Below are 27536 nucleotides of genomic sequence, written 5' to 3' on the forward strand. Positions count from 1 at the left end.
ATAAGATAATGACTATAAAGTATATGGTGCATATAAAGTGCTTAGATTAGTATCTGACATACAAGACCTTGTATTCCAAAAGTATTTTCTTCTTACTCATATTACAAAATATGAATCAGAGATTTAGTGAGTATAGGGTTTGGTGGTCTCCCTCTCTGATGAGATAAAATTTGATGTTTGTATCTTCCCTTTCTGGTCTACCTTTGCACTTCTTTCTAGTTAGCACTTATCACTCTTTGTACATTATAGGCATACTGACCAAGATTCAGTTGATGAAGTGTCGTGGTGTAAAGGGGTTATCTATCCTGAAGTGAATTTTTTTTTAAATTTCTTCTTAAAAAAAAAAAAAAAAGGGGATACATGTGCAGAAGGTGCAGGTTTGTTACATAGGTATACATGTGCCATGGTGGTTTGCTATGCCTGTTAACCCGTCCTCTAAGTTCCCTCCCTTCAGTCCCCATCCCCAACAACAGGCCCTGGTGAGTGTTGTTCCCCTCGTCTGTGCCCATGTGTTCTCAGTGTTGAACTGAAATCTTTATGGAAATAACAAAATGAGAATTTATATTGATTACTCACTGAAGGTTTTACTGAGCATACACTATGCGTATAGCTATTAGACTGCCATTTTGTTATAGAAATTACCCATGAAAAGGAGCTTAAAATTTTCCTGTAGGACAAGTTACACATGCAAATTAAGAACTTAGGAAGCAGTTCAAGGGAGCTCAGCTGGGCCAGGTGCAGTGGCTAACGCCGGTAATCCCAGCACTTTGGGAGGCTGAAGTGGGCAGATCACTTGACGTCAGGAGTTCAAGACCAGCCTGGCCATCATGGTGAAACCCTGTCTCTACTAAAAATAACAAAAATTAGCCAGGCATAGTGGCTCACACCTGTAATCTCAGCTACTCGGGAGGCTGAGGCAAGAGAATCACTTGAACCCAGGAGGCGGAGGTTGCAGTGAGCCAAGATTGTGCCACTGTACTCCAGCCTGAGCAGCAGAGTGAGATTCCATCTCAAAAAAACAAAAAACAAAAAAAAGTGCTAAGCTGGATCACACTGACAATCAGCGTCGCAGAGAAAACAAAATCATGAGAGCTATAGACCAAAAAAGCAGGGTGGATAGAAATTAGTTAGAGAGAAGTGTTTAAAAAGAACATTATAGAAGAAATGATGTGAGTGAAGACCCAAACATAGGAATGAGTGTGGCTTTATCATCAATAAGAAAGAAGATATACTGTCTTTTTTTTAAAATTATATTAATGATAAATGATTATCATTAATCATTTAATTATAAATGAGTATTAATACTCATTTTAGGAATGAGTGTTTCAGTGTCTCATTACAGAGAGTGATGTGGTTAGAATATGTATTAAGGAACAGAGGAAAATATTGGCTAAGTAGGTGAGACTGCCTAATGAAAGTCCATGACATTCAAGAAGAGGAATATAAACTTGTCTTAGCCAGAATAAAGAACAACTAGGCTCACGCCTGTCATTCCAACACTTTGGGGAGGCCTAGGTGGGTGGATCACTTGAGTCCAGGAGTTCAAGACCAGCCTGGGCAACTTGGTGAAACCCCATCTCTACAAAAAATACAAAAATTAGCTGGATATGATGGCATGCACCTGTAGTCCTAGCTCCTCAGGAGGCTGAGGTGGGAGGATTGCTTGAGCCCAGGAGGCTGAAGCTGCAGTGAACTGTGAGCATGCCATGGCACTCCAGCCTGGGTGACAGACCCTGGTACAAAATTTAAAAAAATAAAAAAGACAGTATATCTTCTTTTTTATTGATGATAAAGCCACAAACAGGCAATTCCTTTGATCAAGGTTACACAGCTAGTAGAACCAGGATTTAAGCCTGGAAGTCAGACTCTAAAGTCAGTAACATTAGCCGTTAGACTATACCACCTCCCGTTTCTCTAGTGCTTCTTCCTATCTCATTTGGTATGATAAATAGCTTTTGTTTTTTTCAGTTTCCTATAATAACCTTCTTTTGTCATGATCACACCCCAGTTCATCCTTTACACTATAATCAGAATGCGTGTTCCCAAATATAAAGTGATATTTGACTATCATTCTGTGTATCAATGCAGAATTAGATTGGCCACATATAGGGAACCCAGAATAGCATTGGCTTAACCATAAAAGGTGTTGATTATTTTACATAAAAGCAGCTTAGGACTAGAAAGGTATACCCTTGGTGTCATTAGTAACCCAAGCTAATCTTCATGTGGACTTCTATCCTCAAGGTCACCTGGAAACCAATCCTTTTTTTTTTTTTTTTTTTTTGAGACGGAGTCTTGCCCTGTTGCCCAGTCTGGAGTACAATGGCACAATCTCAGCTCACTGCAACCTCTGCCTCCCGGGTTCAAGAGATTCTCCTGCCTCAGCCTCCCGAGTAGCTGGGATTACAGGCACGCACCTCCACGCCCAGCTAATTTTTGTATTTTTAGTAGAAAAATACAAAATACATGGTTTACCATGTTGGCCAAGCTGATCTCGAACTCCTGACCTTGTGTCCCACCCACCTCAGCTTCCCAAAGTGCTGGGATTACAGGCGTGAGCTGCCGCGCCCAGCCCAAAACCAATCCTTTCAACTAGAGCTCCCACCATCACACCCATACTCTAGGGCAGAATTTTAGTCCGAAAGGAGATGCAGGATATAAAGGCCTCATTCATCTGGGTGAGCTCTTTCTAAGCAGCCTTCTTAGAAGCTCCCCTCTAAACTTCTGCTTACATAGCAGCTTTGAGGGAATTTAGGGAGTGTCACCTTTTATCTAGACACACTGCCAGCTCAAATAAACTCAGGGTCTGTTAGGAAGAAGGAGAAATGGATATTGGGTGAGAATCAGCAGTATCCATCACGTTTTAGCAGGTCTGCCAAACTGCAGCTCTGTCAAACTTATTGCTCTATCTTTGACATGTAGCACCGGGCTCGGTAGAGTAAATGAATGCATTTTCTGTAGGATAAAATCAGAATTCAGCAACATGGTATTTAAGGACCTTTATGACCCGGGCACAGAGATCTCTCATCTCGCTCATTGTTGAATCACTTTCTGCTTAAGCCATTTTGAATTCTTTGAAGTTATCTGAAGGTGCTATGTCTTTACACATGGAGGTGTCTCTTTGCTGAAATGTCATCCTCCCTCTTATGTGATCAATCTATTTCTTCATGTGGTTCAACCTAATAAAATTACTTAGCCAACTCAGTAAATTTTTAATCATTTAAGACTCAGATCAAAAGCTATTTAACATTTTTAGTCAACAGTAAACACACAACAAATATTTACAATATGCCTATACTGGGCTAATTATTCTCAGAGGTTCTTTTTTTTTTTTTTTTTTAATTTATTTATTATTATTATACTTTAAGTTGTAGGGTACATGTGCATAACGTGCAGGTTTGTTACATATGTATACTTGTGCCATGTTGCTGTGCTGCACCCATCAACTCGTCATTTACATCAGGTATAACTCCCAATGCAATCCCTCCCCCCTCCCCCATCCCCATGATAGGCCCCGGTGTGTGATGTTCCCCTTCCTGAGTCCGAGTGATCTCATTGTTCAGTTCCCACCTATGAGTGAGAACATGCGGTGTTTGGTTTTCTGTTCTTGTGATAGTTTGCTAAGAATGATGGATTCCAGCTGCATCCAAGTCCCTACAAAGGACTCAAACTCATCCTTTTTTATGGCTGCATAGTATTCCATGGTGTATATGTGCCACATTTTCTTAATCCAATCTGTCACTGATGGACATTTGGGTTGATTCCAAGTCTTTGCTATTGTGAATAGTGCTGCAATAAACATACGTGTGCATGTGTCTTTATAGCAGCATAATTTATAATCCTTTGGGTATATACCCAGTAATGGGATGGCTGGGTCATATGGTACATCTAGTTCTAGATCCTTGAGGAATCGCCATACTGTTTTCCATAATGGTTGAACTAGTTTACAATCCCACCAACAGTGTAAAAGTGTTCCTATTTCTCCACATCCTCTCCAGCACCTGTTGTTTCCTGACTTTTTAATGATTGCCATTCTAACTGGTGTCTCAGAGGTTCTTAAGTAACAGAATGACAAGTTTTGTTTTTTCATGTCTAATGAATATTAATGAACAGGAATACAAAGAGTAGATTATGGATGGGATGAGAAGGAAGCCAGTGAGTACTGAGAAGGCGACCCTTAGGGATTCAGCCTGGAATGGCAAGAGCTCAGACATGTCAAAGGAGAAAAATTTTTTTTTTTTTTCTTTTTGAGACGGAGTCTTGCTCTGTCGCCAGGCTGTAGTGCAGTGGTGCGATCTCGGCTCACTGCAATTCTCGCCTCCTGGGTTCACACGATTCTGCTGCCTCAGCCTCCCAAGTAGTTGGGACTATAGGTGCGCACCATCATGCCCAGCTAATTTTTGTAGTTTTAGTAGAGACGGGGTTTCACCATGTTGTCCAGGTTGGTCTGGATCTCGACCTCGTGATCCACTCACCTTGGCCTCCCAAAGTTCTGGTATTACAGGCGTGAGCCACTGCACCCGGCCCAAGAGGAAGAAATTAATGGTCAACTGGACATAGGATGAAAGAGAAGCTAATGAAAAGATGATCCAAAGTCTTCAGGCCCAAATGGTGGAGACATGCCCAGTGGCACAGAAGTGTGGTGGAGACTTGCTTTTTGTGTGTGAAGAGAGGAGGATGGGCATGGTGATGGACACATGGAGCTTGTTGTAGCAGTAGGGCATCAAAGTAGAAATAGCGTGTAATATCTTTTACCTCTACTGAATTATTTTTTAAAATACTTTAAGAAAACAACAGCACTATTGTCTGGAAAACAGCTGCTGTTGTTCAGTGCTATGTGCCCAACTGGCAATCTGGGCATGTGGTAGTTACTTTTTTTTTTTTTTCCTGAGATGGTGTCTTATTCTGTCGCCCAGGCTGGAGTGCAGTAGTGCAATCTCAGCTCACTGCAACCTCCACCTCCCGGGTTCAAGCGATTCTCCTGCCTCAGCTTCCCGAGTAGCTGGGACTATAGGCACATGCCACTACACCTGGCTAATTTTTTGTATTTTTAGTAGAGATGGGGTTTCACCATGTTAGCCAGGCTGGTCTCAATCTCCTGACTTTGTGATCCGCCCACCTCAGCCTCTCAAAGTGCTGGGATTACAGGCATGAGCCACTGCACCAGGCCGGAGTTACTTTTATTACTTTAAACAATAGGGGTCCTCTTTGCTTAAAACTCAACAACAGAACATGTGCTTTGTTGCAAGGGTAGTCATGATGACCATCCTCAGTCTACTGTAGGCAAGTTCTTTAAACTCTGAGTTTCTTTCTTTATGAAATGAGGATGATGATAGTGCTTACTTACAGAGTTGCTTTAGGATTAGTAAAATACTACAAGTAAAGCATTTGGTGTGGTGCTTGGCATCTAGTAAGAATAATGATAGCATAAAATTTCTAGAACAGATTTCAAAGAGATGCTACAATACTTTCTATTTCTAGGGTATTTCTAGAGATACTTCAGGAAAAGGGAGCACCCATCTTGGATAGTTGGGTTCGGGCTGACTAATGATTTTGATTGCAGCACAAGAAAAATAACCTTCAGAAATGGGCCTGCATTCGTGACAATAAACAGCATCTAAAAAAGTCATATATTGTTTCAGAAAGTGATTTAGCCTATGGAATACAGCTTGATGTTGGTTGTCTCTTTTGGATACTTTAGGGTAAGATGATGGCATGCAAACACTGCAGTGACATTTTCAGCAAGGAGGGTGCTTTGAAACTAGCAGCCACAAGCAGAGAGGACCAGGGAATTGAAACGGATGATGAGAAGGACTCACTTAAGAAGCAGCTGAGAGAGATGGAACTGGAACTGGCACAAACCAAACTGCAGTTGGTGGAGGCCAAGTGTAAAATTCAGGTTGGTGATTTGATAAAAGGACAAGAAGAAAGAATAAACAATTAATGGTCCAAGATACTCTGGTACTTCAGAATATACCTATCTAGGTCAGAATTGTATGATGAATATGTTTTCTATCTGCTAATGTGTCCTGCATAATCACATTTTATATCATGTATTCTTAACACTGATATAAACAAATACATAATTTTAAATGAAATTTTAATAATTAAAAGTATATCTTAGGAGAACTTAATTAAGCATAAGCTTTTTGTTTTTTTTTACCCTGAGATTTTTTGCTTACATCCTTTCTCACAGAATGTGGTCACTTCAGTGGCTGATCCTGAAAATGAAAAACCAAAGCCCCTCTGATGTGTGTACCCTGAGAGCCACACATTAGCTGACACCCGTTCTTTTCTTTGGAGCTGCTTTTTATCTTTAGCTCATTTTGTCAACCCCCTTTCCCCATTATCTTTCTCCATATTGGAGCATAATATAATTAGAAATAGTTCTGGCTTCTGATGGACTCTTCTTCATTTCATTTTCTCAGTGATCCCTACCAACGCCATAGCTGCCATGTCGCCAGCCTGCACCACACCAGCCAGCTTCCACCATGTGTCTGCTCTGACCCTGGACATTCTTAGGGCAAAGCCTATTTCTTTGGAACTGGAATTCATTCATGCTTATACTACCAGTAAAAATTCATCCATATATTTACATTTATTTGTGGTTTTTAAACCTGTTATCTTGGGTTGCAACCTAAACCTAAATTTGGATCTAACTTGCAGGGGAAAAAAGAATAAAATCAGGTTTTCTTTCACTGTTGACAGAAAGTACAGATTCCAGTTTTTTGATAAATCTTTTAGCTCTTAACTTTATCCTTGTAGTAACCAATTCAATCTCTCCTGGGTTTTGTGGGAGGAAAATTGGCAGCACATACCTTGAGACTCCAAAAAGCTGCACATTTTTAAAAATTAATTAATGTATTTATTTATTGGCAAAAAGAAAACATTTATTTAACTCAGATTATTTTCTTGCTTTAATTAGGAACTTGAACATCAGAGAGGAGCCCTTATGAATGAAATCCAAGCTGCAAAAAACTCTTGGTTTAGCAAAACCCTGAACTCTATCAAAACGGCCACGGGCACCCAGCCATTGCAGCCAGCACCGGTCACCCAGCCACCCAAGGAGAGCACATAGTTCCAGCCTTACCCAAGCACAAGAGCACAATGTTCAAAGCAGTGGAAATCTGGGAGGATTCTTCCTGGTGTCCCTTTGAAGGAAAGTCAAGGAGGCCAGAAAACAAGCCAGAATCTTTCAGTAGCTCTCTTTCTTGTATGACACTTTTCAAAGGGAGGTTATTTAAACTGACCTGTTTTATGTTGAATATCTATTTTCCAGCTTCTTCATGGAAGGCCATGTTCAGATCCATCATAGTATTAACACATTATTTTGTTTGCCTGATGTTTAGTTGGAAATAAGTAATTCAGAACTAAATGCTCTTTTATTTAGAACTAATTATTCATAATTATTTTTATCTTACGTAAAAATGGAGATATCTGTTATTCCAAGGTTGAAGTGAAGTGATAGGAAGATCTTTGTCACAGGAAAAAAAAACATTGAAACCTAAACCTCTTAGCTTTTCAGGATTTATTCAGATAAAGCACACTGTGGGGCCAGGCATGACTGCTCTCAGGTTTCCTCCTGAGCCTGATTCCCAGGGGAGTGATAATCCTGTCCAAAGGAAAGAACCAATCAGTGATCACTGGTTTACTTTCATTATCTGGAAATGAAGTGCCAGGAATAGATGGGCTATTCAGATTATACATTAGGTAAAAGGAACTGAGATTTTAATAAGTGTAGGTTAGGATCATTTGGGCTGTGGTATTCTAACAGATCCTTTTAAGAACTCCACATGGGACTTGTGAGTTCCTAAGTATGCCTAAGTATGGACACAGATGTGACTTCTGGCACTTATAAAGTTAAAGGTGGATGTTGCGCCTTACAGACTTAGGGAGCCTTTACCAGAGACGCCTAAAAAGTCCCAGGTTCGGCCATTGTGCTGAATAGAGTGGAATACAGAACCAGGGACAGAGTATTTCATTTAACATTGATAGATACTTGCTAAGGAAACACTAACAATACTGTAACTTTGTTAAAGGACATAGTATTGAAATGAGAAATAGAGGTCAGGCTCACATCATCTTAGCTTAATGTTGGGCAACTTTTTCCAATTTCGGTAGTTCACTGAAAACGTGTCCTTCATACCCATAAAGAGATACAAATGCATTTGTAACATTTTTGATTGAATATAAAACCTTTACAGAAATACTTATCTCATGGAAAGGTAAAGCTATTGTTTAAAAATTAGTGGAAATATTTTTTCAATTATATTTAACATGCCTATAAAAATAGTCCTTGCAGGAAATTATTTGATAAGAGCAAAACTATTTTTATTTTATAAACTATTTTGGAGGCCTCTGTTCCTTTCACACCAACCAAACTACTATTAGATATGTACAACAACATTTGTTGATATACATCATTGGCCTCATTGTTGAACATATTATTTGCAAAGAATCTTAAACTCTGCAGTGCCAGAATGATTTTCATCTGTGCCATATGTTGCAATTAAAAGTAACACACCCTTAGAAAAATCAAATAAGAGCCATCTCCACCCCAGGAGGATACAGCAAGTTGCTCACGGTGGATCTTTTCCTCTAAAATGATCTTTTATGTTCTAAAAAGTGAAATCCCCTTTTTCTGTGTTTATATTATCTACAGCCCATAAAACTGATGGGTTTATTATGTTATATTCATCAGATAATACTTTTCTTACATAAATCTTTTGTTGTTCTGACATCTTTCATTACAAAATTTATTTTCTTACCAAAAAGGAACATAACTCAGCATTCCAGGTGTCTATATTGACTTTAATATTCTCTACATGGTGGTCTAGAGAAGCTAATTTTTTTTTTTTTTTTTTTTTTTGTAAAATATAGTAGCTAGAAAATGTTATCTTGGCACTTGTTTTTGTAAATCATTTCGTATAGGCTGTTAGCTTTACTGGTACTTTACGCTTTGATTCCAAGAAGCCCTGTGCAGTTGCCTTATCAAATGGCCAGCTAAATTAAAGATGCTCTTTTGTGTTGTGAATTTCATAATTCTGTACAGAGCTTGTTTCAACTTACAAAAATAAGTACATTCCACAGAATGCCTAAAGTGCATAATTTTCTTTAAATAATAGGTGAGGGAGAAACATAATGGCTCTAGGTTAATCCCTTATCTGGAGACCTTGTTCAACTTCATAGTCCCTTTCCTTTTGAAGAGAAAAATCCTCCCCCAGCCAAGCATGGTGGCTCACGTCTGTAATCCCAGCACTTTGGGAGGCCAAGGTGAGTGGACCACCTAAGGTCAGGAGTTTGAGGCCAGCCTGGCCAACATGGTGAAACCCTGTCTCTATTAAAAATACAAAAATTAGCCAGGTGTGGTGGCGGGCGCCTGTAATCCCAGCCTATTCAGGAGGTGGAGGCAGGAGAATTGCTTGAATCCAGGAGGCAGAGGTTGTAGTGGGCCAAGATTATGCCATTGCACTCCAGGCTGGGCGACAAGAGCAAAATTCTGTCTCAAAAAAGAAAAATCACCAGGTACATACCTCTCAAGTTTGATAAGTCCATCTTTTGAGTTTTCTTTTAGCTCTTTCAAAAGATTGTAAGGGCAATACATAGTTGTTGTTTTTTTTATTCTCCAGCCCCATATCATACTTGGATATGCCTGTTGGTACCATAAGCCTAAACTCTCCCTCACTGCAATGCCTTTGAGTCAGCAGCAATAGTAAAGACAAGAAACAAAGAAAATTCAGAATTTGGTATGTGGTATGATTGTTCATACAATATGTTATAATAGCAATATTCCAAACAATATGTCCTTCACTGTCTGTTGTTTGAAAACTCATGCATCCCAGCATGAAGTAACTACTAGTTTTAATTTCACTTATTTTGAGATATATTTGAGAATTGCATCTCTTCTATTGAATTTCATTTAGAAGAGATGAACCAGCCAAATATCCAGGAAAGTTTCAAAATATTCTAGTGTTTTTCATCCTTTCCTAGGATGTGCTCTGTATAAAACATTCCTCTGAAAATCTAATATTTGTAATATCTAAGAATTGATCATTTCTATTTTCATTAAATTCTGTAGAAAAAAATAAATGAATGAAATTCAACTTCATAATTCAGTTCATCAGCTTTTATATCTTGAGAATCTTAACACATTCTTTAAATCTGAAAGAAACCAAGCTGGATTTTGCAGTGCATATGTTTGCTAGCTTCCCACATCCTGAACCATGTCAAAATTTGGTTATATTTAGTTATATATAATTTAATGCAAAGAAATTCTCAGTTACTTAATGTTCTGTTTATTTATGAGTGCCTATCAGGAACACTAATAGGAATGCCATTCAACTGGTGTCTTCTCCTGCCCTTCTCCCAGCTGTTAAAATTAGTACTTTCTTCTTCATTGGCTTTCTGAAATGCCCTGAGTAAAGTAGAAAAGCGACCTTTGTATGGATGTGGGGATATTTAATACTATGTATCTTGTTTCATTTTTTTCTAGGGTGTATTAATATTTATTTTTCTCCAACGCCTGCTCCATTTTCTTAAAATATTTTCCAGTTAATAGTTAGTTGCTTTATTTCCTAGCTGAAGTGAGAAAACCAAGAGAAAACAACACAGATTTGGGCAGAGGAGATACAGTTAGATCCTTAAAGGAGTCAGCCACCCACCCAGAAGGAGAATCACATGTATAACTGATGTAGGGGTTTAAGCCTTCTTTTACTTTCGCTAAAATCAGTCTACTAACTCTTCCACCAACCTTTGCATCAAACACTTAGGTAGCTGCCTGATTAGGGGGCCCCTTGAAGGGGGAAAAAAAAACTTTTAAAAAATTAAATGCCTTGGTTTTATCTTCTGGGAAAGAACACTTTTACTTAATTAGCAAGATGATTACATTATATAACTTGCCCTTAAAAACACTCCAAAATACTGACTCCTTTGCTCCAATTACAAGTGAGAGAGTGAAGAAATTCTGTTGTATGATTTGAACACTATTAGGTTTGTATGTGTGTTTAATTGGAAGAATTTTATATAGAGTATCTCTGCTTCTTTTGTTTCCCTGGGTACCACACAACCAAATACACATTGAGATTTCAAGAAATAATGATGAAAGCCAGAGGGCCAGACCACAGCTCTGCAGCCTGTTTCCTACTATCAGATATGAAACTCTTTCTCATTACCATGCTGATAGTCACACTGAACTAGAACTGTCCCAACACATACTTTCTCTCTCATAGTGGCTTCCATTTAACACAGGCAAAGCCCTTTACCTTAGCAAATTCTTTATCTTTCAAAAGTGACCAAAATGAGGACTTCAACCTTGGTTGCTCAATAGAGATGCTGATCTTGAGTTGTAATGAGAAAAGTGGACATATAGATTTTAGTGACTGCAGTCAGCTCTCTGGCATTCCTTTCTCAGTTTGCATCTAAAAGACTACAATATGTCAAGCTTATCTCCACCTGAATTTGCTGCCTACTATAAAAACATTTCATTAATATATCTCATTCTTCCTACCTCCATCTCTGGTTTGTCATTAGTGGTATTCTGAAAAGCTTAAGAAAAAAGAATCATTGAGTAGAAAGTGAACATTTTAAGTTATTTTCCTTTTTCACTGGCAATTAGTTAACATGTAAAATCTTTTCCATTAAACTCTATAACTTTTAATAACTATATATTATATATGGGATAAAATATATGGACTGAATTGTGAGAATATAAATGCATCGAGAGACTCTGGTGTCATGAAAGCACAAGAATAAGGCTGGAGATGGTCCCAGATCCAAGATGTCCCAAAAGCCTTTTGTATCAGTTTCTCTATTTTTGGTATTTTGCATAATGCATGGATCCTTAGTTCAAATGAGGGACACAGTTTCTTTCCAACTCCTACCTTTCCCTTGCAGAGGAGGTAGTAGAGATTCTGAATTATCTATTATGAATTCTATTATTTTGTCCATGGCATCTCTAATGAAAACAGGTTCTAGAATAAAGGAGTTGATTAGTCTGAACAGTACTAATTAACTACAGAAATGTTAGTGATCAGCCTCTTCCTCTATAAACGATGACCAATTAGATGTTTCCATAATTCCATGTATTATGTATAGTACACTCTATAAATGTAAATGTAATGCTTGTCTAAAAAGTGCAATTTATTGTACATTGTCCCAACAAATGTTTACTTTTATAATTGTTATGAACTTGAATTGGATTAGTATTTTGTTTTTATGTGTGAATGAAGCCTTGTGAAATAAACAAATGCAACTGAGAAGGTAACAAGGTGACTGTTTTTGTGAGCCAGTGATGTTTTCAATGCTTTGTGTTGCCCCTTTGGCCCCATTAAGCAGTAATAAACATTTGTTCTGAAGTCCATGTATGTCTTTTTAATTTTTTTTAGTTGACTTTATTCTGACTCATTTGAACCCAATGTTTATGTAACACTTCTTACACCTGACACTAGACTCCAGTCAACTTAGAAAACAGTATATACCCTGCAAAAATGATATCCTGTGCAGCACCACCACAAAGTGCCTTATTTTCCTCTCTACTGAGGTTCCTTGATTCCAAGTAACAGAAACCTTTGCAAGCTAGCTTAATAATAGTAATTTTAAGAGGCAATTAACCAAAAGGAAATAGGATATCTGTATCATAGGTCCCAAAGGCCAAACACTTGGGCCTGAACTGGTACTAGGACAAGGGGCTGGAATGCCATCAGGACCCTGAAAGCAATTGTTCCCATAATTGTGCTTCTGCTTGTCCTTCCAGATGACCCTTACCTGCTTCATTCTTCTCTCTGAAAACAGGCTTTCTCTGCTTCTAAGTACACAGCTACCAAGTTTACATATCCTCTCTTCAAACTACCAGCAGAAGACTGCCATTTCAATTGTTCCAATCACAAGTTCTGGAAAAAAAATATGATTGGCTAATCCCGGGTCAGGTAGCTGCTGTTAAGTCCTTTAAGGTACAGCAAGGTAGGAGATATGTAATTCAAACTAAACTTCAGAGGCACTTACGAAAGTGGAAATCGTGTGCAGAGAATCCCAATCATATCTCATTTGCATTTGCATTTTGTTCTGGGAATCCACGGAACCCAAGTGAAATACCAAGAGATTGGTCAGCTCCTCTTGGAATTCGGCATGTATTAAAAAATAATAAAAGACTGTAAGATTACAGATTTTGGTCCAAATTCAGACCACAGACATCTTTCGTTTGGCCATGTGGTGTTTTCTGTTTGTTTTCTGAGACGGTCTTGCTCTGTCACCCAGGCTGGAATGCAGTGGCGTGATCTCAGCTCACTGCAATCTCCACCTCCCAGGCTCAAGTGCCTCCCACTTCAGCCTCCCAAGTAGCTGGGACTACAGGCAAGCACCACCACGCCTGGCTAATATTTCTATTTTTTACAGAGACAAGGTTTTGCCATGTGGCCAGGCTGGTCTCAAACTCCTGAGCTCAAGCAATCCACTTGCCTCAGCCTCCCAAAGTGCTGGGATTACAGGCATCAGCCACTATGTCTGGCCCCCTCTGGTATTTTAAACAATGTGAAATTTTACATAAAAAGTAAAACAAAATTACTCAGAAGTGCTCACTTCAACAGCATATACACTAAAACTGTAATCTACAGAGAAGATTGGCATGTCGCCTGCACAAGAATGACACACAAGTTAATTAAGCATTCCATATTTTGCACAGTCCCCAGAAGGTCATTTCTTTATCTACTGACAAGCCCCAAGAGAACAGTATGAGTCATAGCAAAAAAAATTAAAAATTCAAAATATCCATTGAATTTGGCAGTTAGGAAATCATGAGTAAGCTTGACAGGTACAATAACTGGGGGAAGCAGAAAGGCTGCCTGCAATCGGACAACTGAATGAGAAATAATTTCATTTTGAAAAGAAAATTATTCCAAACTTTGGAAACAAGGCAAAAAGGTGAGTGGCATGTCCTTTCAGTGTCAAACCAAGGACTAGGGGATTGCACTTTATTTCATTGTTTACTATTGATTTAAAAGTCCTATACTGAATCTATACAGTAACTTCTAGATTTTTGTCCAATAAGAATGCAAATCCCTACTTCCTTTCCAGTGGAACAGATAACACCAAAAGTTAGAGTTTATTACCCTGTGACACATTAACAGGTTTGTATCTAACCTTCCCACCTTACACTAACATTACATTGTTAAATTGCCTATAAATACCTGGCTACTCAAATACACTCTCATTAACCAATGAGTTGAATTAAGTATTTGTCACATGTCCATTTATATTTGCATAATATTGTCTGGAAAAGCCTCCCTTAGTGTTACTTCTGAAAGACCTAAACAGAGTGAAGAAACGATCTGTGTGATGAACTGGAGGAAGAGGATTACAAGTGGAGAGAAAGCTGGGTACAGACTTGGAGGCAAGAGCAAACCCAGTGGGTTCAATGACTAAGAAAAATGCCAGACTGTTTAAATCAGGGAGTGGGGAAGGAAGAGTGGTGAGAGATGGGTTCTGATGTGAAGCTCATAAAGGTGAGATAAGATACGTAAAACACTCAAGTTCACAGTAAGGAGTCTGTACTTTATTTTAAGCCTAATAGGAAGCTGTCAGAGGTTTTTAAGCAAAGGGATATAATGATCTGAAAAGATATCGCAGGCTGCTCTGTGGAAAACTAACCCTAAAGGCACAATGGGGAAGCAGAGAAACCAGTTAGGAAGCTAAAATTTCAGACAAAATAATGATGGCTTGCACCTGGGTGTGTAGGGTAAGAATTATCTTTTCCTTCTACCCATTTTAGGCTCATTGGCTTGGGATGCTGTAACAAAAGACAAATTAACAAGAGAAAAGCATAAATATTGTTAGTTTTACATAACATGCAAACTTCATAAAGAAATAAAGACCCAAATAAATAGTTAACCTTAGTGTTCTTTAGAGTAGGTTTGAAGAAGAATGAAGAATTGTGGGAAAATGTGATGGGGCTAAAAGACTGTGATCTAAGGGTAATAAACTGGGGGAAACTTAGCAAGGCCTGATGTTCATATTCATCTCTACGTTCCTGTGTTTTCAGAGATAAAGATGTTACTTTTATTCCAGGTATAGACAGGGCAACTCTCACATTAGGGTATTACGTCCTGCTTCAGGGCAGAAAGGTGCAAGAAAGTTAGAGACATTCCTGCATATGTTCTTTCTCAAATTCCTTCAGTTTAAAGTATTCAGTATGTCTAGGTGCCATATTCTTGGGTAGCATGCCCCAAACCCCGTCAGGTGGTAGAAGCAGAGGTTGTGAGAAGTCGTTTAATTCGCTACATATTTTGAGATTAAGCCAGTAAGGCTTGCTATATGATAAGATGTAAGGCCTGAGATAGAAGACTCACCTGTGACTCCTTAGCCTGAGCAATTAAGAGAATGAGGTGACTGTTCACTGCATTAGGTCAAGCTTTCACTCGGTGCAGTGCGATATCTGTTTTTATTTAATTATGTACTTAACAATTCCAGGCTATTGGTTGGCCACGTAAAAAAAATACGATAAAATACACAGCTCTTAGGAGTTCATCCCACGAACTTTGACAATTGTATGTATGGGTGTAATATTTCTATTACCTTGGCAAATTCCCCCCCACCCCCGCAGGGCCTTAAATATAATCTATAGAAGAAACTACGTACATAAAAATACGTTTACAACTTAATTTCTAAAGTGAACCCACCTATTTATAAATCAGTGTCTAAATCAAGTAACATTACCGGAACCTCAAAAGCCCCCTGGTGGCTCTTCCACGTCATTGTCCTTCCCACTACGCTCATTAACACCATGGGCTAGTTTTTAGACTTCATTTAAATTGAACCACACAATATGAACTCTTCTGTGTCTGGCTTCTTTCCCTTAATGTTATTTTTTGTGTGAAATTCACGCATGTTGCGCTTCGGTAATTTATTTTTGTACTGTACTTCCGATTCTTTATTACAGATAATGGTCAGCCTCCATTTCGCTAAGAGCTTTTTTTCCTCTCCGAGTTGCTGATTCTAATCGCTGCCTTGGGCGATCTATAAAGCTGAGTGCTCGCTATGTAACCTCTCAGGGGTCGCCGCCTTGGACGATCAAAAAAGCTGAGCGCGGGCTATGTGATCTCTGAGGGGTTGTTTCCAACCGTGTTGCTGACATCTTGAGCCTGCCAAGGACTAGAATAACCTGAAAACTAGGCTTCTCTGGGGTCTCGCTGAGAGGCAGCGTTAGAACCAGAAGAGAACATCGTCTCCAGAAGACATTCCACCATTTTCTTTGATGGTAAACAGGCTCACTTATACCGAATCCAAACCCAGGCAAGAACTACGGACTCTTGAAATGGTCGGTGAAAGAGGCGAAAGCACCAGGAAATTACGCTTCAACAGTCCACGACAAAAGGAGGGTCTGAAACTGTGGCCAAACGCCGACCCTTTCGTTAGGGCCTTGACCTGGGCTTCCGCCACGGGGCCGGGTCATGTGGCCAACGCAGCTCCACCTCCTACCGCGGCCAATGATGACGACACGAGGTCGGAGCGGACAGACAGCGGTGACGTCTCCACTGCGGCAAACTCACTGAAAATCAAACCGCTACCATTAGGAGTCCTCCACGCTTAACATATCCATTCATTCTCGTTTGAACATAACCAGGCAGCTCCTTCTCCGCATTTTTTGCCTTCTCGCGGAGGCTGAGAGACTAGCCTTACACAACATGGCTGCCTGGCGTGTCTGGTGTCCTAGAACGGACGGAAGACTCTACTCAACTTCCGACTTGGACTCCGAAAATCGGTACGTTATTTCCGGGGCTGGGTTAAGGCAGCGGTTCCGAGCTGCGACTGCGCAGCCTGGCCTAGCGCGGTCAAATTACAATACATAAAGTTGTCGGGGCGGAGAGTAAGGCATTACTCTGCTCGGACTGCTGGTTCGCTCGCGAGACTTGAGCGTTGCTAGGAGATTCGGCAGGCGGGCGGAGCCAGACTCGGCGGGGCGGGGAGGGGCGGGGCCACACTCTGCGAGGCGGGGAGGGGTGGGGCCAGGCTTGGCGGGTGGAGCGTGCTCGCGGTGGGCGGTGGCGGCGGCGGCCTCGCGAAGGTTCCAGATCCGTCGCGTGCGGGAGGCGGGCCGCGATCTCGCGCAGGGTCGGTGTGCTCGCGGGCTGCGGCGCCGCGACTCGTGCGAGTGGGCGTCTGCGCTCGGTTTGAGGGCTCCGCGCGGCGTTTCCTGTTCTCTCCTCTGCGCGGCCCGATCCAGCCCCCATGGCTTCAGAAGAGGTAAGTGGTTCGGCCCCATCTTCTTCATGCTCCCCGGCTGGAGCTGCAGCGCCAGCCTCCCGCCCCACCGCCGTTTCCGTGGGCTGAGCCGCCCTGCGGCGACCCGGTGCCGCGGCAGTCGGCGCGCCGCCTTCCCTGGGGGACGCCTCATTCACCCTTTCCTGCGCCGTCGGCTCCCCGCGCTTCCCCTCGGCCTCGCACCCCACCCGCCTGCCGGGCCGGAGCAGGGGTGTGCGGCGATTCTCCGTGCAGGCGGTGCGGGGAGTGGGTCTGAGAGAGCTGCCCCCTGCGCGTGTTCCTCAGGCCCTTTCTGCGCTGGTTTCCCAGCCAGAGGACAGGAAGCTTCATTCAAGCAAAGCTGGGTGCAAACATGAGTGTCGTTTATGGTAGAGGGCGGTTGGAGGGTGAGAAGTTTTCGGTGCTAGCACTTGAATTCTCTTAGTCATGTTTTCTCTACACACGAGGAGCTGTGTTACTCTGGGCAAGTTGTTTAGCTTTTCAGTGTCGCAGTAGCATCCGTTTCATAGAGTTGTTAAAAAGTATGATTTCTAGGGGTTTAAACCAGTGATTGGCAAACAGCAATCTGCTGTATGTGATTTTTAAAATAAATAACTTGGAAAATTAGTTGTAATTAATAGTAAGAAACCCAATGGCCTGTGTTAAAGCTCCGTAAACTCTGAACGTTGGAGAATTAAATTTTATGGAGACTTGGTTTGCTCAGTTAGAAAATGGGAATGATAGTACTTGTATTGCTCATTTCCTGGCCTAAGGGGGAGGTGAAGACGGAACAGTTATTCACAGTTAAGTGTTGTGTGTGTAGTAACTAGATTTGCTTTATGAAAACAAGTACTGGGAAATCCCAAGCCTTTTTTTTTTTTTTTTTAACTCAAAATCTTTTCTTTAAATGAAGAAAAACTCTGAGATTTGTGTGTTCTAGTATTAATCTAGGTATCTTGTGACAAGTCTTTTAAGGTAGGTCTTGGGTACTATGTGCCCCTAGGAGAGAACTTCACAGTCATGCAGGTGGATAGCTCAGTATTAGTCCTCTTGAGAGTAGAGAACGTTCTCAGTTTAGGTACTTAGAAGTAGACATTTAAGGGCACTTCATTTTTGTTTTGTTTGAGATAAAATTCAAGTTTTTAACCATTTTAAAGTGTATAATTCAGGTATTTTGTTTTTTTTTAAGTATATTCAGTGTAGTGTAGCCATCACCACTGTCTAGTTTCAGAACATTTTCATCACTCCAAAAAGAAGCCATTTAGTGTCTTTTAAACAATTGCTTCCTATTCCCCCTCAGCCCCTGACAACTACTCATCTTATACTTTCTGTGAATTTGCGGATTCTAGGCATTTCATATAAATGGAGTCACGCTGTATGTGGCCTTTTGTTTTTTGGCTTCTTCAACTTAGCACTAACATTTTCAGGTTCATCCATGGTGTAGAGTGTATTAGTACACATGCTCTTTATGGCTAAATAATATTCTATTATATGCGTATGGCACATTGTGTTTATCCTTTCATCCGTTTATGGACATTTATTTCCACTTCTTTTTTTGAGATGGAGTCTCGCTCTGTCGCCCAGGCTGAAGTGCAGTGGCGCAGTCTCGGCTCACTGCAATCTTCGTCTCCCGGGTTCAAAGGATTCTCCTGCCTCAGCCTCCTGAGTAGCTGGGATTACAGGCGCGCGCCACCATGCCCTGCTAATTTTTGTATTTTTAGTAGCGACTGGGTTTCACCACGTTGGCCAGGCTCGTCTCGAACTCCTGATCTCAAGTGATCTGCCCGCCCGCCTCGGCCTCTGAAAGTGCTGGAATTACAGGTGTGAGCCATGGCGCCCTGGCTTATTTCCACTTCCTGACTAGCATAAAAATAATGCTGCTGCGAGTGCTGTGTACAAGTTTTTTGTGTGGATGTGTTTTCAGTTCTCTGGGGTATATACCTAGGAGTGGAATTACTGGTTCAAATGGTAACTTTTTGAGAAACTGTTAGACCTATTTCCAGAGTGGTTGCATCATATTTCCACAAGAAGTGTTTGAAGCTTCTAGTTTCTCCACATCCTTATCAACATTTGTTATTTTCTGGGGTGTTCTATTTTTGTTTCTTGGTTTATAACACCATCTTGCTGGGTGTGAAGTGGTATCTTGGGAATTTGATATGCGTTTACCCAATGATGAAGATGTTGAGCATCTTTAATGTTCTTGGTGTCCATTTCTGTATCTTTGGAGAAATGTGTGTTGAATTCCTTTGCCCATTTTTGAGGCACATTGGTGTTAATGCCTCCTAGTGAAAAATTAGGAAATAGGAAGATAAGAGCTTGAATGCGTTACGGGTAGGGATAAAAGGGAAATAAAATTTTTATATACGTAAAACAAATACATGCCAAGAAGGCAAGGAAAATTACATGATAAATTAGATAAGAAACTATCTAGGACATCTTAAAGTATTTGTGCAGAAAAAGCAGATCTTTTTTTGGTTTCAAGTCTGCCAACAACAGAACTGAGGAACTGTCTCAGTTTTAAGTTTTTTCAGTGGATACTTTATAATAAAAAGAGTAATTTAGAGCCAAAACTGGCAATAAAGAGGGCTTGGGAATTCAGCCATTGGGGGAATCCCTTGCCTAATTTGAATTACTTTTCTGATTCTGCTAAAGCATTCCTATTTCAGTCAAAAAGCAAAACCTCGTACTTAGACTTACTATATTTCATTTTACATTTCAATATTTTATGAATTAGGAGTTGTAGAATCAGCGTTTTTTTTTGAAACCATTAAAATGTATTATTTTGAACTGAAACATCTTGGTTCTATGCTCAAAAGACGAGTTTGCAAGAGTTTTTGTCATAGTATTATGAGCTGTTCTTGGAAGGGGAGAGTGTGGACAAGAGGGTTGGGCAGAGTTGAACTTTTTTTTTTTTGATACTGAGTTTTGCTCTTGTTGCCCAGGCTGGAGTGCAATGGCGCGATCTCGGGTCACCGCAACCTCTGCCTCCCGGGTTCAAGCAATTCTCCTGCCTCAGCTTCCTGAGTAGCTGGGATTACAGGCACATGCCACCATGGCCGCCTAATTTTTGAATTTTAAGTAGAGACGGGCTTTCGCCATGTTGGTCAGGTTGGTCTCGAACCCCTAACTTCAAGTGATCCACCCGTTTGGCCTCCCAAAGTGCAGGGACTACAGGTGTGAGCCACTGCACCCGGCGAGAGTTGAACTTTTTATACCATGTCATCTGTTGTAGATAGGCAAAACTAGGGCATCTGAGTTAAATGAGATAATAAAAGACTAGTAGTAAAAGAAAAGAATTAGTTCTGTTATTGCATTTTATAAGACTATTAAGAAACAAAGGCTTTCAAACGCTGTTGTGCGTCTGATATTCTGAGTTATAAAGCACTAAAAGACTTTTAAATTGAGCTTTTGATATAATCAAGCTGTGACACAAGATTTTTTTGGTCAAGTTGCTAGTATCAAGCTAGAGTGTAAAGTTACTGTAAGAAGTGAAACAGCTGTTTGGAAAGATCTTGTGTATTTGCAGTATGTCAGAGAGTAATTGGGGGAAAAAGACTTAGGCTCAATAATTTTCTAACATTGTCTTTAACTCTTGAATTTCATAAAATGTTGCCTCTATCTCTCGAAAGTAAAAAGAAGTAGACTTTAATAGATGATGGATTGGCATGAGAAGAAAATGAGAACGTGGTGGCTTTTTCAAAAGATAATTTCCAAGAGTATGTTGCATTTTGGGTCTTTTGTCACCTTCTATGCAACCAACTCCTACACTTCTAACTGTAAGACTGACCCAGCTTCAGAGCAAGACTTTTTCTCAAAAGCAGAATTTTTTTTTTTTTTTAATATTTTGTCTTAAAAATTCGGACTCTCTTTATTTGAGGTATTTGAGGTGGGAAGATCAGTGAAGACCAATCAGTGACAGAAAATGGAGCATTCATTACCTCAGTAAAGTTTGCTGTGTAGCATTTTACCATGGTCACTGTGTGTTCTCTCATCTCTTAAATTTTTAAAAGTGTCTAACATCTGATGACACTCGGATTAGATGTTAAAGGAAATCTCTGAATCCCTTGTCAAAAAAAAGTCTTTGTTTTACTGTTTAAATCGCAGATGTTTCTTGTAAATATTTTAAAGCAAATATAAACTGGAAAATTTGGGTTTGATTACCTATTTATTGTTTGTTCAAGATTGTTCAAAGTTTTTCTTTTGGGAAAAAAAGGAAGCTTGAGTTAATTACAGTTAATAAGCTGGAGGGAAGAACTGAAGTTGCAACTCAATCCTAGAAAATTTAGATGAACCTCTTAATTTTTAGTGCTTATTTCAGTAAGTTGAAATGAGTGATAAGCACAATATCAAGCTATTTCCTTATTGATCATAGCTAACTTATTTTTTGTCTTAACACAGCTACAGAAAGATCTAGAAGAGGTAAAGGTGTTGCTGGAAAAGGCTACTAGGAAAAGAGTACGTGATGCCCTTACAGCTGAAAAGTCCAAGATTGAGACAGAAATCAAGAACAAGATGCAACAGAAATCACAGAAGAAAGCAGAACTTCTTGATAATGAAAAACCAGCTGCTGTGGTTGCTCCCATTACAACGGGCTATACAGTGAAAATCAGTAATTATGGTATGACTTGCTTCCCTGTGGCCAGTTTTGCCTCTGAGCAACCTATTCCTCATAGTGATCTAACAAATTCATCTTTAAATGAGTTTTGAGGCTGTGTTTTCGGTGGCTTGGAGGAAGACCCATCAGTTTTTATTTAATAAACTTTCTTTAGATAGAAATAGGAAAGGATACATTCTAGAAGCTGTTAACAAGAATAAGGTGATTTATTACAAAGATGAGGAGTAGCAACAAGGAAGGAACTTATTCTGAAATTATTCAGTATATATGAGGCACCGCTTTGGTGGTGGTGGTGGTTTTTAATCATGTTTTATGTTTCACTCTGCCAACCACTACAATTAACTGAGGAGAGGAATCCAGTTAAATTCAGGAAATATTTTTGAGCACCTAATGTATATCACTATTGTGCTTGGACTTACGGATACACAACAGTGACTAAGACCCAATCCTTTCTCATGGTGTGGTTGGGACATAGACGTATAACTCATAGCATAACAATGTATTAGCAAAACAGTATTAGCAAAAACTAATACTGTTTTCCTTCAATGGTGTATATAGTGTTTTTGTTTTGGCGGCAGTGCAACTTCAATGAGAGTGATGAGCTCTCATTGGAGCAAGGACAGTCTGGTTTTTCTTTGTGCTAATAATGTCTAGCACATAATAGGTAACATAGCTGAGGAAATAATTCTGGAGGTGAGGAACAGGGAGAATTAGATGAGTGTGAAGGGTGAGCTGTACGTTCAGCAAAAGGAAGGGAACAGCATGAGCAGAGGACATGAATAGAGACTTGGAAGGCATGATCTATTTTGAGTATTGTTATAGTGAAAAGCATGTGTATGTCGTGCTTAAGTGATGTACTATATAGTACTACATGAAATTGCACCGTGTACTCAGTTGAGTATGGGAAACTGGTCTGAAGGTGTTTAGGATTATGGCATTTTAACCAGGAACATAGATTTGTGTTGAGGGAGAAACTTGTCAAACCGGAGGATGGACTGACTGGGAAGAAACTATTAATAAATGAAGTTCTCTGGAACCCTCTAGGGCATTTTTTTGATCAACACTATGTTTCTTTTTAATTTTCGTGGGTACATAGTAGGTATATGTATTTATGGGGTACATGAGATGTTTTGATACAGGCATGCAGTGTGAAAACACGTCATGGAGGATAGGGCATGTTTCTATTCCGTAGGACTAAGTGAGGAAGAGTCAGGGATATGTATGTATATATTCTTGATAAACAGAAGATGCTTTTTGTGAAGTTATTTTCTACAAATACGATGGTATTTTGTGAAGCGTATATGTCTTGTATGTTGACAGAGTTCTTCTAGGTTAGAGACTTGCTGGTAGGTTGATAATACATACTGAAATGGCATTTAATAGATACCAGTAGGTTTGTCAGATTTGGATGAAGAATTGGAGTCGTTTACATTCTGCTTTGCCCTGGAAAGGAATTAAGAGCGCTAGGATTCCATTTGTTATACTACTTAGAGAAGTAGAAATGGTTATGGAATTAGACAGTATTGATACTTAGCCATCCAGCTTAGTGGAGAACTACCGATATTTAGATGTAGGACAAAATTGTTTCCATAAAAGCAGTAAATGAACTAATCTTAAATAATGTATTTAGTGATCGTATTTTTATTCTGAAGGATAAAAAGAGCATAGGCTTTGTATTCAGAAACCTGGATTTGAATTTGAATTCTATCACTTGTTAGATGCCTAACTTTGGGTAGAGTACTTAACTGCTTTGAGGCTCCATTTCTCAACCTAGAAAATTTCTTGGGTTTCAAATTTTTGTATGACTGGATTTTCATAATTTTACTTTCCTGAGTTATGAGCCATGTGCATTTGCTGTTCTAGAGATAGTTTCAGAGACTTAAACTTATGTCCCATCTTTTGTTGTCGTTGCCAGGATGGGATCAGTCAGATAAGTTTGTGAAAATCTACATTACCTTGAGTGGAGTGCATCAAGTTCCCACTGAGAATGTGCAGGTGCATTTCACAGAGAGGTGAGTTCTCATTATATTGGGAAAGACGATGATCATTAACAGTCAACATTGTCTTATCTTGAGACTCTTTTCTTTGCAGTTTTTAAAATTCTTCTTAAATTTAGAATTAATTATCCTTTACAACTACTTTCAAGAGGTGAGCATTAACTGGCCAAATGCACACCCTGAAATAAAGCTAGCAGCTTTTTTTCCACTCTTATGGAGTAAGAGTACCTTTCATAGAACTAGAAAGATGATGTATTCACCATTGTGTTGCAGGTCATTCGATCTTTTGGTAAAGAATCTAAATGGGAAGAGTTACTCCATGATTGTGAACAATCTCTTGAAACCCATCTCTGTGGAAGGCAGTTCAAAAAAAGTGAGTGCTTTTTTTGGTCGTAATATTCTGAAACCTTACCAGATTGAACCTAGCTGATTTAGAATTGAGATGAACTGGAATGAATTTGTCCTGTAACAGGGACCACTGCCTGTTTTGTGAATGTTTCATTGGGACATAGCCAGGCTTATTTGTTTGTGTGTTGTTTGTGGCTGCTTTTGTGCTACAATGGCAGAGTTAAATGGCTGCAGCAGACCACATGGCCCTAAGTGAAACCTAAATATTTACTGTGTGGTCCTTGACAGAGAACATTTGCCAACTCCTTTTGTAGAAGAATAGGCTGTTGTAAGAATATTCCATTAAAATCAGGAAGGAAGTAAACGTTTGAAGGTAGTTAAGAGTGAGACTTGAGTTTTATGCCAGGTTTACCGCTTATTGTTTGTGACCTTTGGCAGCTTAATCACTCTGTGCCTCAGTTTCTGCATTTATGCAATAGTAATAATTTATTTCACAAAGTTGAAATGATACACTGAAGTGCAATACCATATGTAAAGTGCTTAAATTAATGGTAGTGTTGGCATTGTGCATAATACTCGTATACATAAAAGGAGGTCTTAAGCACCTAGCCTCCTTGGAGTTAGAAACAGCTATAAAAATAAGGAAACTGTCTTTTAAAAACTACTCTTTATAATTTTTACTAAATCAGATAGTCCCTCTTTTCTGCCTAATTTGAATAAATGAAGTTTAATGCATTAGGTATATACATACGCCATTCTGCCATCTGTTTTTATAATACATAATTACTTAACAGCTTACAGGTGATACTCAAATATAGTTGGATTTGCTGTCTTCCTGCACCCTTCCGCATCCACTAGTCCCGTACGTAGAGTACCAAAAGATCCCTAGAAGTCGTATTGATCATTGTTTAAAGACCTGTACATTCATTGCCCTTCTTTCACACTTTCCAAATGCCTCACCTTGCTCCATACTGCCTTATGTGACTTGGTTTCTTGCCTATCCTCGACCCCTCTTATTATATTACTATCTCTCTCAGTCACTAAAATCCAGCCACTCCTCCTGCTCCTCAAACACACGAAGATCATCCCATCTTGGAGCCATTCTACATGGCTCTGCCAGCTGCCTTCTCCTGACCTTAAGCTTCAGCTCAGATTTTGCCTCAGGGAGGCCTTCCTAATGAAGTTCCTGCTCCCACCCCCATTAACACCTGCTTTGTCTTGCCAGCACTTTCTAGGATATGACGGTATTCAAGTTTTACTTATTTACGGTCTTTTCACGCCATGAATGTTCAGATTTTGGCCTATTCATACAAGTATTACTAGCACCCCAAATAAGTCTATACATACTAGGGACTTGATTAATTAAATAATTGTTTTGTCTTCTAAGCTGTATTTGTTTTCCCGCTTTTCTTCCAGGTCAAGACTGATACAGTTCTTATATTGTGTAGAAAGAAAGTGGAAAACACAAGGTGGGATTACCTGACCCAGGTTGAAAAAGAGTGCAAAGAAAAAGAGTGAGTCTACTTTCATTTTTTAAAGAATTTTAGTGTATTGTTTCAGATCATAGATTTTTAAGTTTGCCTTTATGGATAATATATTTCTGCTTTCAACTGTCAGAAACTACCTGAAGAGGGCGCGTCCAGCAAGTTGCTTTTTAAGGTCTTTGTAGTTAACAGTTGGCTCTTTAGTGTGGTTGTTAACCCTAGGCACTTCTATACAAATACTGTGCCCATTCCCAGATACTCTGTTTCAGTAGTTCGAGAGAGGCTCAGATACCCCTGTATGTTTTAAATTTCTCAGATGTTTGTGATACGTAGTTGTTTTCATTGTCACTGGTTTAGAGTGAAAAAGATAAAATATTTTTATCCTCCTTAATAATGACCTTTTAAAAATGTTTATTCAATGATACTTGCATTCTAGGTCAGTTCATCTTTTAGAGGTACTGACTAATTCAAGACTCAGGTCCAGATCTGTGTATCTCAGGCTTAAGAGGAGAGCTTTTCTAATTATAAAATACATGAGCTTCAGGGTACATCCATGTGTAATGTTTGTGATTTTCCCTCAATTTTTTTTTTCCAAATTATGAGGAAACATGCTTTTAAAAAATGAAAACAAGTTAGAAAATCAAATCTTTACTTTTTTTTTTTTTTTTTTTTTTTGAGACAGAGTCTGGCTCTGTTGCCCAGGCTGAAGTGCAGTGGCCGGATCTCAGCTCACTGCAAGCTCCGCCTCCCGGATTCATACCATTCTCCTGCCTCAGCCTCCCGAGTAGCTGGGACCACAGGCGCCTGCCACCTTGCCCAGCTAGTTTTTTGTATTTTTTAGTAGAGACGGGGTTTCACCGTGTTAGCCAGAATGGTCTCGATCTCCTGACGTAGTGATCCGCCCGTCTCGGCCTCCCAAATCCTTACTTATTTTACCTGTTAAAAATGAGGCCAGGCGGGGTGGCTCATGCCTGTAATCCTAGCATTTTGGGAGGCCGAGGCGGTGGATCACCTGAGGTCAGGAGTTTGAGACCAGCCTGGCTGACATGGTGAAACTCCATCTCTACTAAAAATACAAAAATTAGCCGGACATGGTGGCACGTGCCTGTAATCCCAGCTACTTGGGATGCTGAGGCAGACAGAATTGCTTGAACCTGGGAGGCGGAGGTTGTAGTGAGCCAAGATCGCACCACTGCACTCCAGCCTGGGTGACAGAGCAAGACTATCTCAAAAAAAAAAAAAAAAAAATCATGGGAAATCCCTGTGCCTAAAAACAGCCCCTTACTATTTTGATGACCTCTTTCATGCACCAAGTGTGTGCATGCTTGGTAGGTGTGTGGTGTTTTCATTAAGATGAACTTAGGCGTGCCATTTTGATTGTGAATATCTTTGGATACACTGTCTTCCCTCTTATCCCTCTACTTCCTGCCAATGTTAACAACCTGAATTATAGTATCTTCCCCCGTGCCTTCATTTCTCCATTGTTGTATATATTTTCTTTTTAAAGGAAGCCCTCCTATGACACTGAAACAGATCCTAGTGAGGGATTGATGAATGTTCTAAAGAAAATTTATGAAGATGGAGATGATGATATGAAGAGAACCATTAATAAAGCCTGGGTGGAATCAAGAGAGAAGCAAGCCAAAGGAGACACGGAATTTTGAGACTTTGAGGTCCTTTTGGGAACTGTGATGTGATGTGGAAATACTGATGTTTCCAGTAAGGGAATATTGGTGAGCTGCATATATAAATTTGACAGATAGCTATTTACATAGCCTTCTAAGTAAAGGCAGTGAATTCTCCGTTTCCTACTGGAGGATTTATTTAAATAAAATATGCTTATTAAACACTCCTGCAAAGATG

At 39.8% G+C, this 27536-nt stretch overlaps 2 protein-coding genes and 1 non-coding gene across 18 annotated transcripts in view; all 3 read left to right on the plus strand.

Moving 5' to 3' along the window:
* The window catches only part of LOC105484451 (RAB GTPase activating protein 1 like), a 796528-nt gene extending 784175 nt beyond the window's left edge, over positions 1-12353 (plus strand). For all 15 annotated transcript variants that reach the window (XR_011607830.1, XM_071069690.1, XM_011746062.3 and 12 more), the window contains 2 exons: positions 5702-5899; positions 6926-12353. Coding sequence is in view for 14 of the 15 variants with exons in the window: in XM_071069690.1 (XP_070925791.1) it covers positions 5702-5899; positions 6926-7078 (351 nt within the window). In the remaining variant the exon portion in view is untranslated. The remainder of the gene's footprint in view (positions 1-5701; positions 5900-6925) is intronic.
* A 1211-nt stretch (positions 12354-13564) lies between these two features.
* On the plus strand, positions 13565-13670 carry LOC112427263 (U6 spliceosomal RNA). The gene has a single exon (XR_003018771.1). It is a non-coding gene; the product is annotated as a U6 spliceosomal RNA (small nuclear RNA).
* A 2746-nt stretch (positions 13671-16416) lies between these two features.
* CACYB (calcyclin binding protein) lies at positions 16417-27522 on the plus strand. 2 transcript variants are annotated; one of them, XM_011746074.3, is made up of 6 exons: positions 16417-16750; positions 21628-21847; positions 23760-23856; positions 24115-24214; positions 25606-25703; positions 27181-27522. In XM_011746074.3, exons 2-6 carry the CDS (start codon positions 21742-21744, stop codon positions 27335-27337), a joined length of 558 nt encoding a protein of 185 aa, XP_011744376.1. In that variant the 5' UTR covers positions 16417-16750; positions 21628-21741; the 3' UTR covers positions 27338-27522. The 2 variants fall into 2 exon arrangements, with proteins under 2 accessions (XP_011744376.1, XP_011744375.1); XM_011746073.2 differs by lacking the exon at positions 16417-16750 and adding an exon at positions 17084-17232.
* Positions 27523-27536: the final 14 nt, after the last annotated feature.

This window comes from Macaca nemestrina, chromosome 1, assembly GCF_043159975.1.
Source record: "Macaca nemestrina isolate mMacNem1 chromosome 1, mMacNem.hap1, whole genome shotgun sequence".
NCBI lineage: Eukaryota > Metazoa > Chordata > Mammalia > Primates > Cercopithecidae > Macaca > Macaca nemestrina.

Excerpts from the sequence above, each read along its gene's own strand:
- CACYB (XM_011746073.2), top strand. Across the intron at positions 23,857-24,114 it reads CAGGTGCATTTCACAGAGAG|GTCATTCGATCTTTTGGTAA; the intron begins GTGAGTTCTCAT and ends ATTGTGTTGCAG. Across the intron at positions 25,704-27,180 it reads AAAGAGTGCAAAGAAAAAGA|GAAGCCCTCCTATGACACTG; the intron begins GTGAGTCTACTT and ends TTCTTTTTAAAG.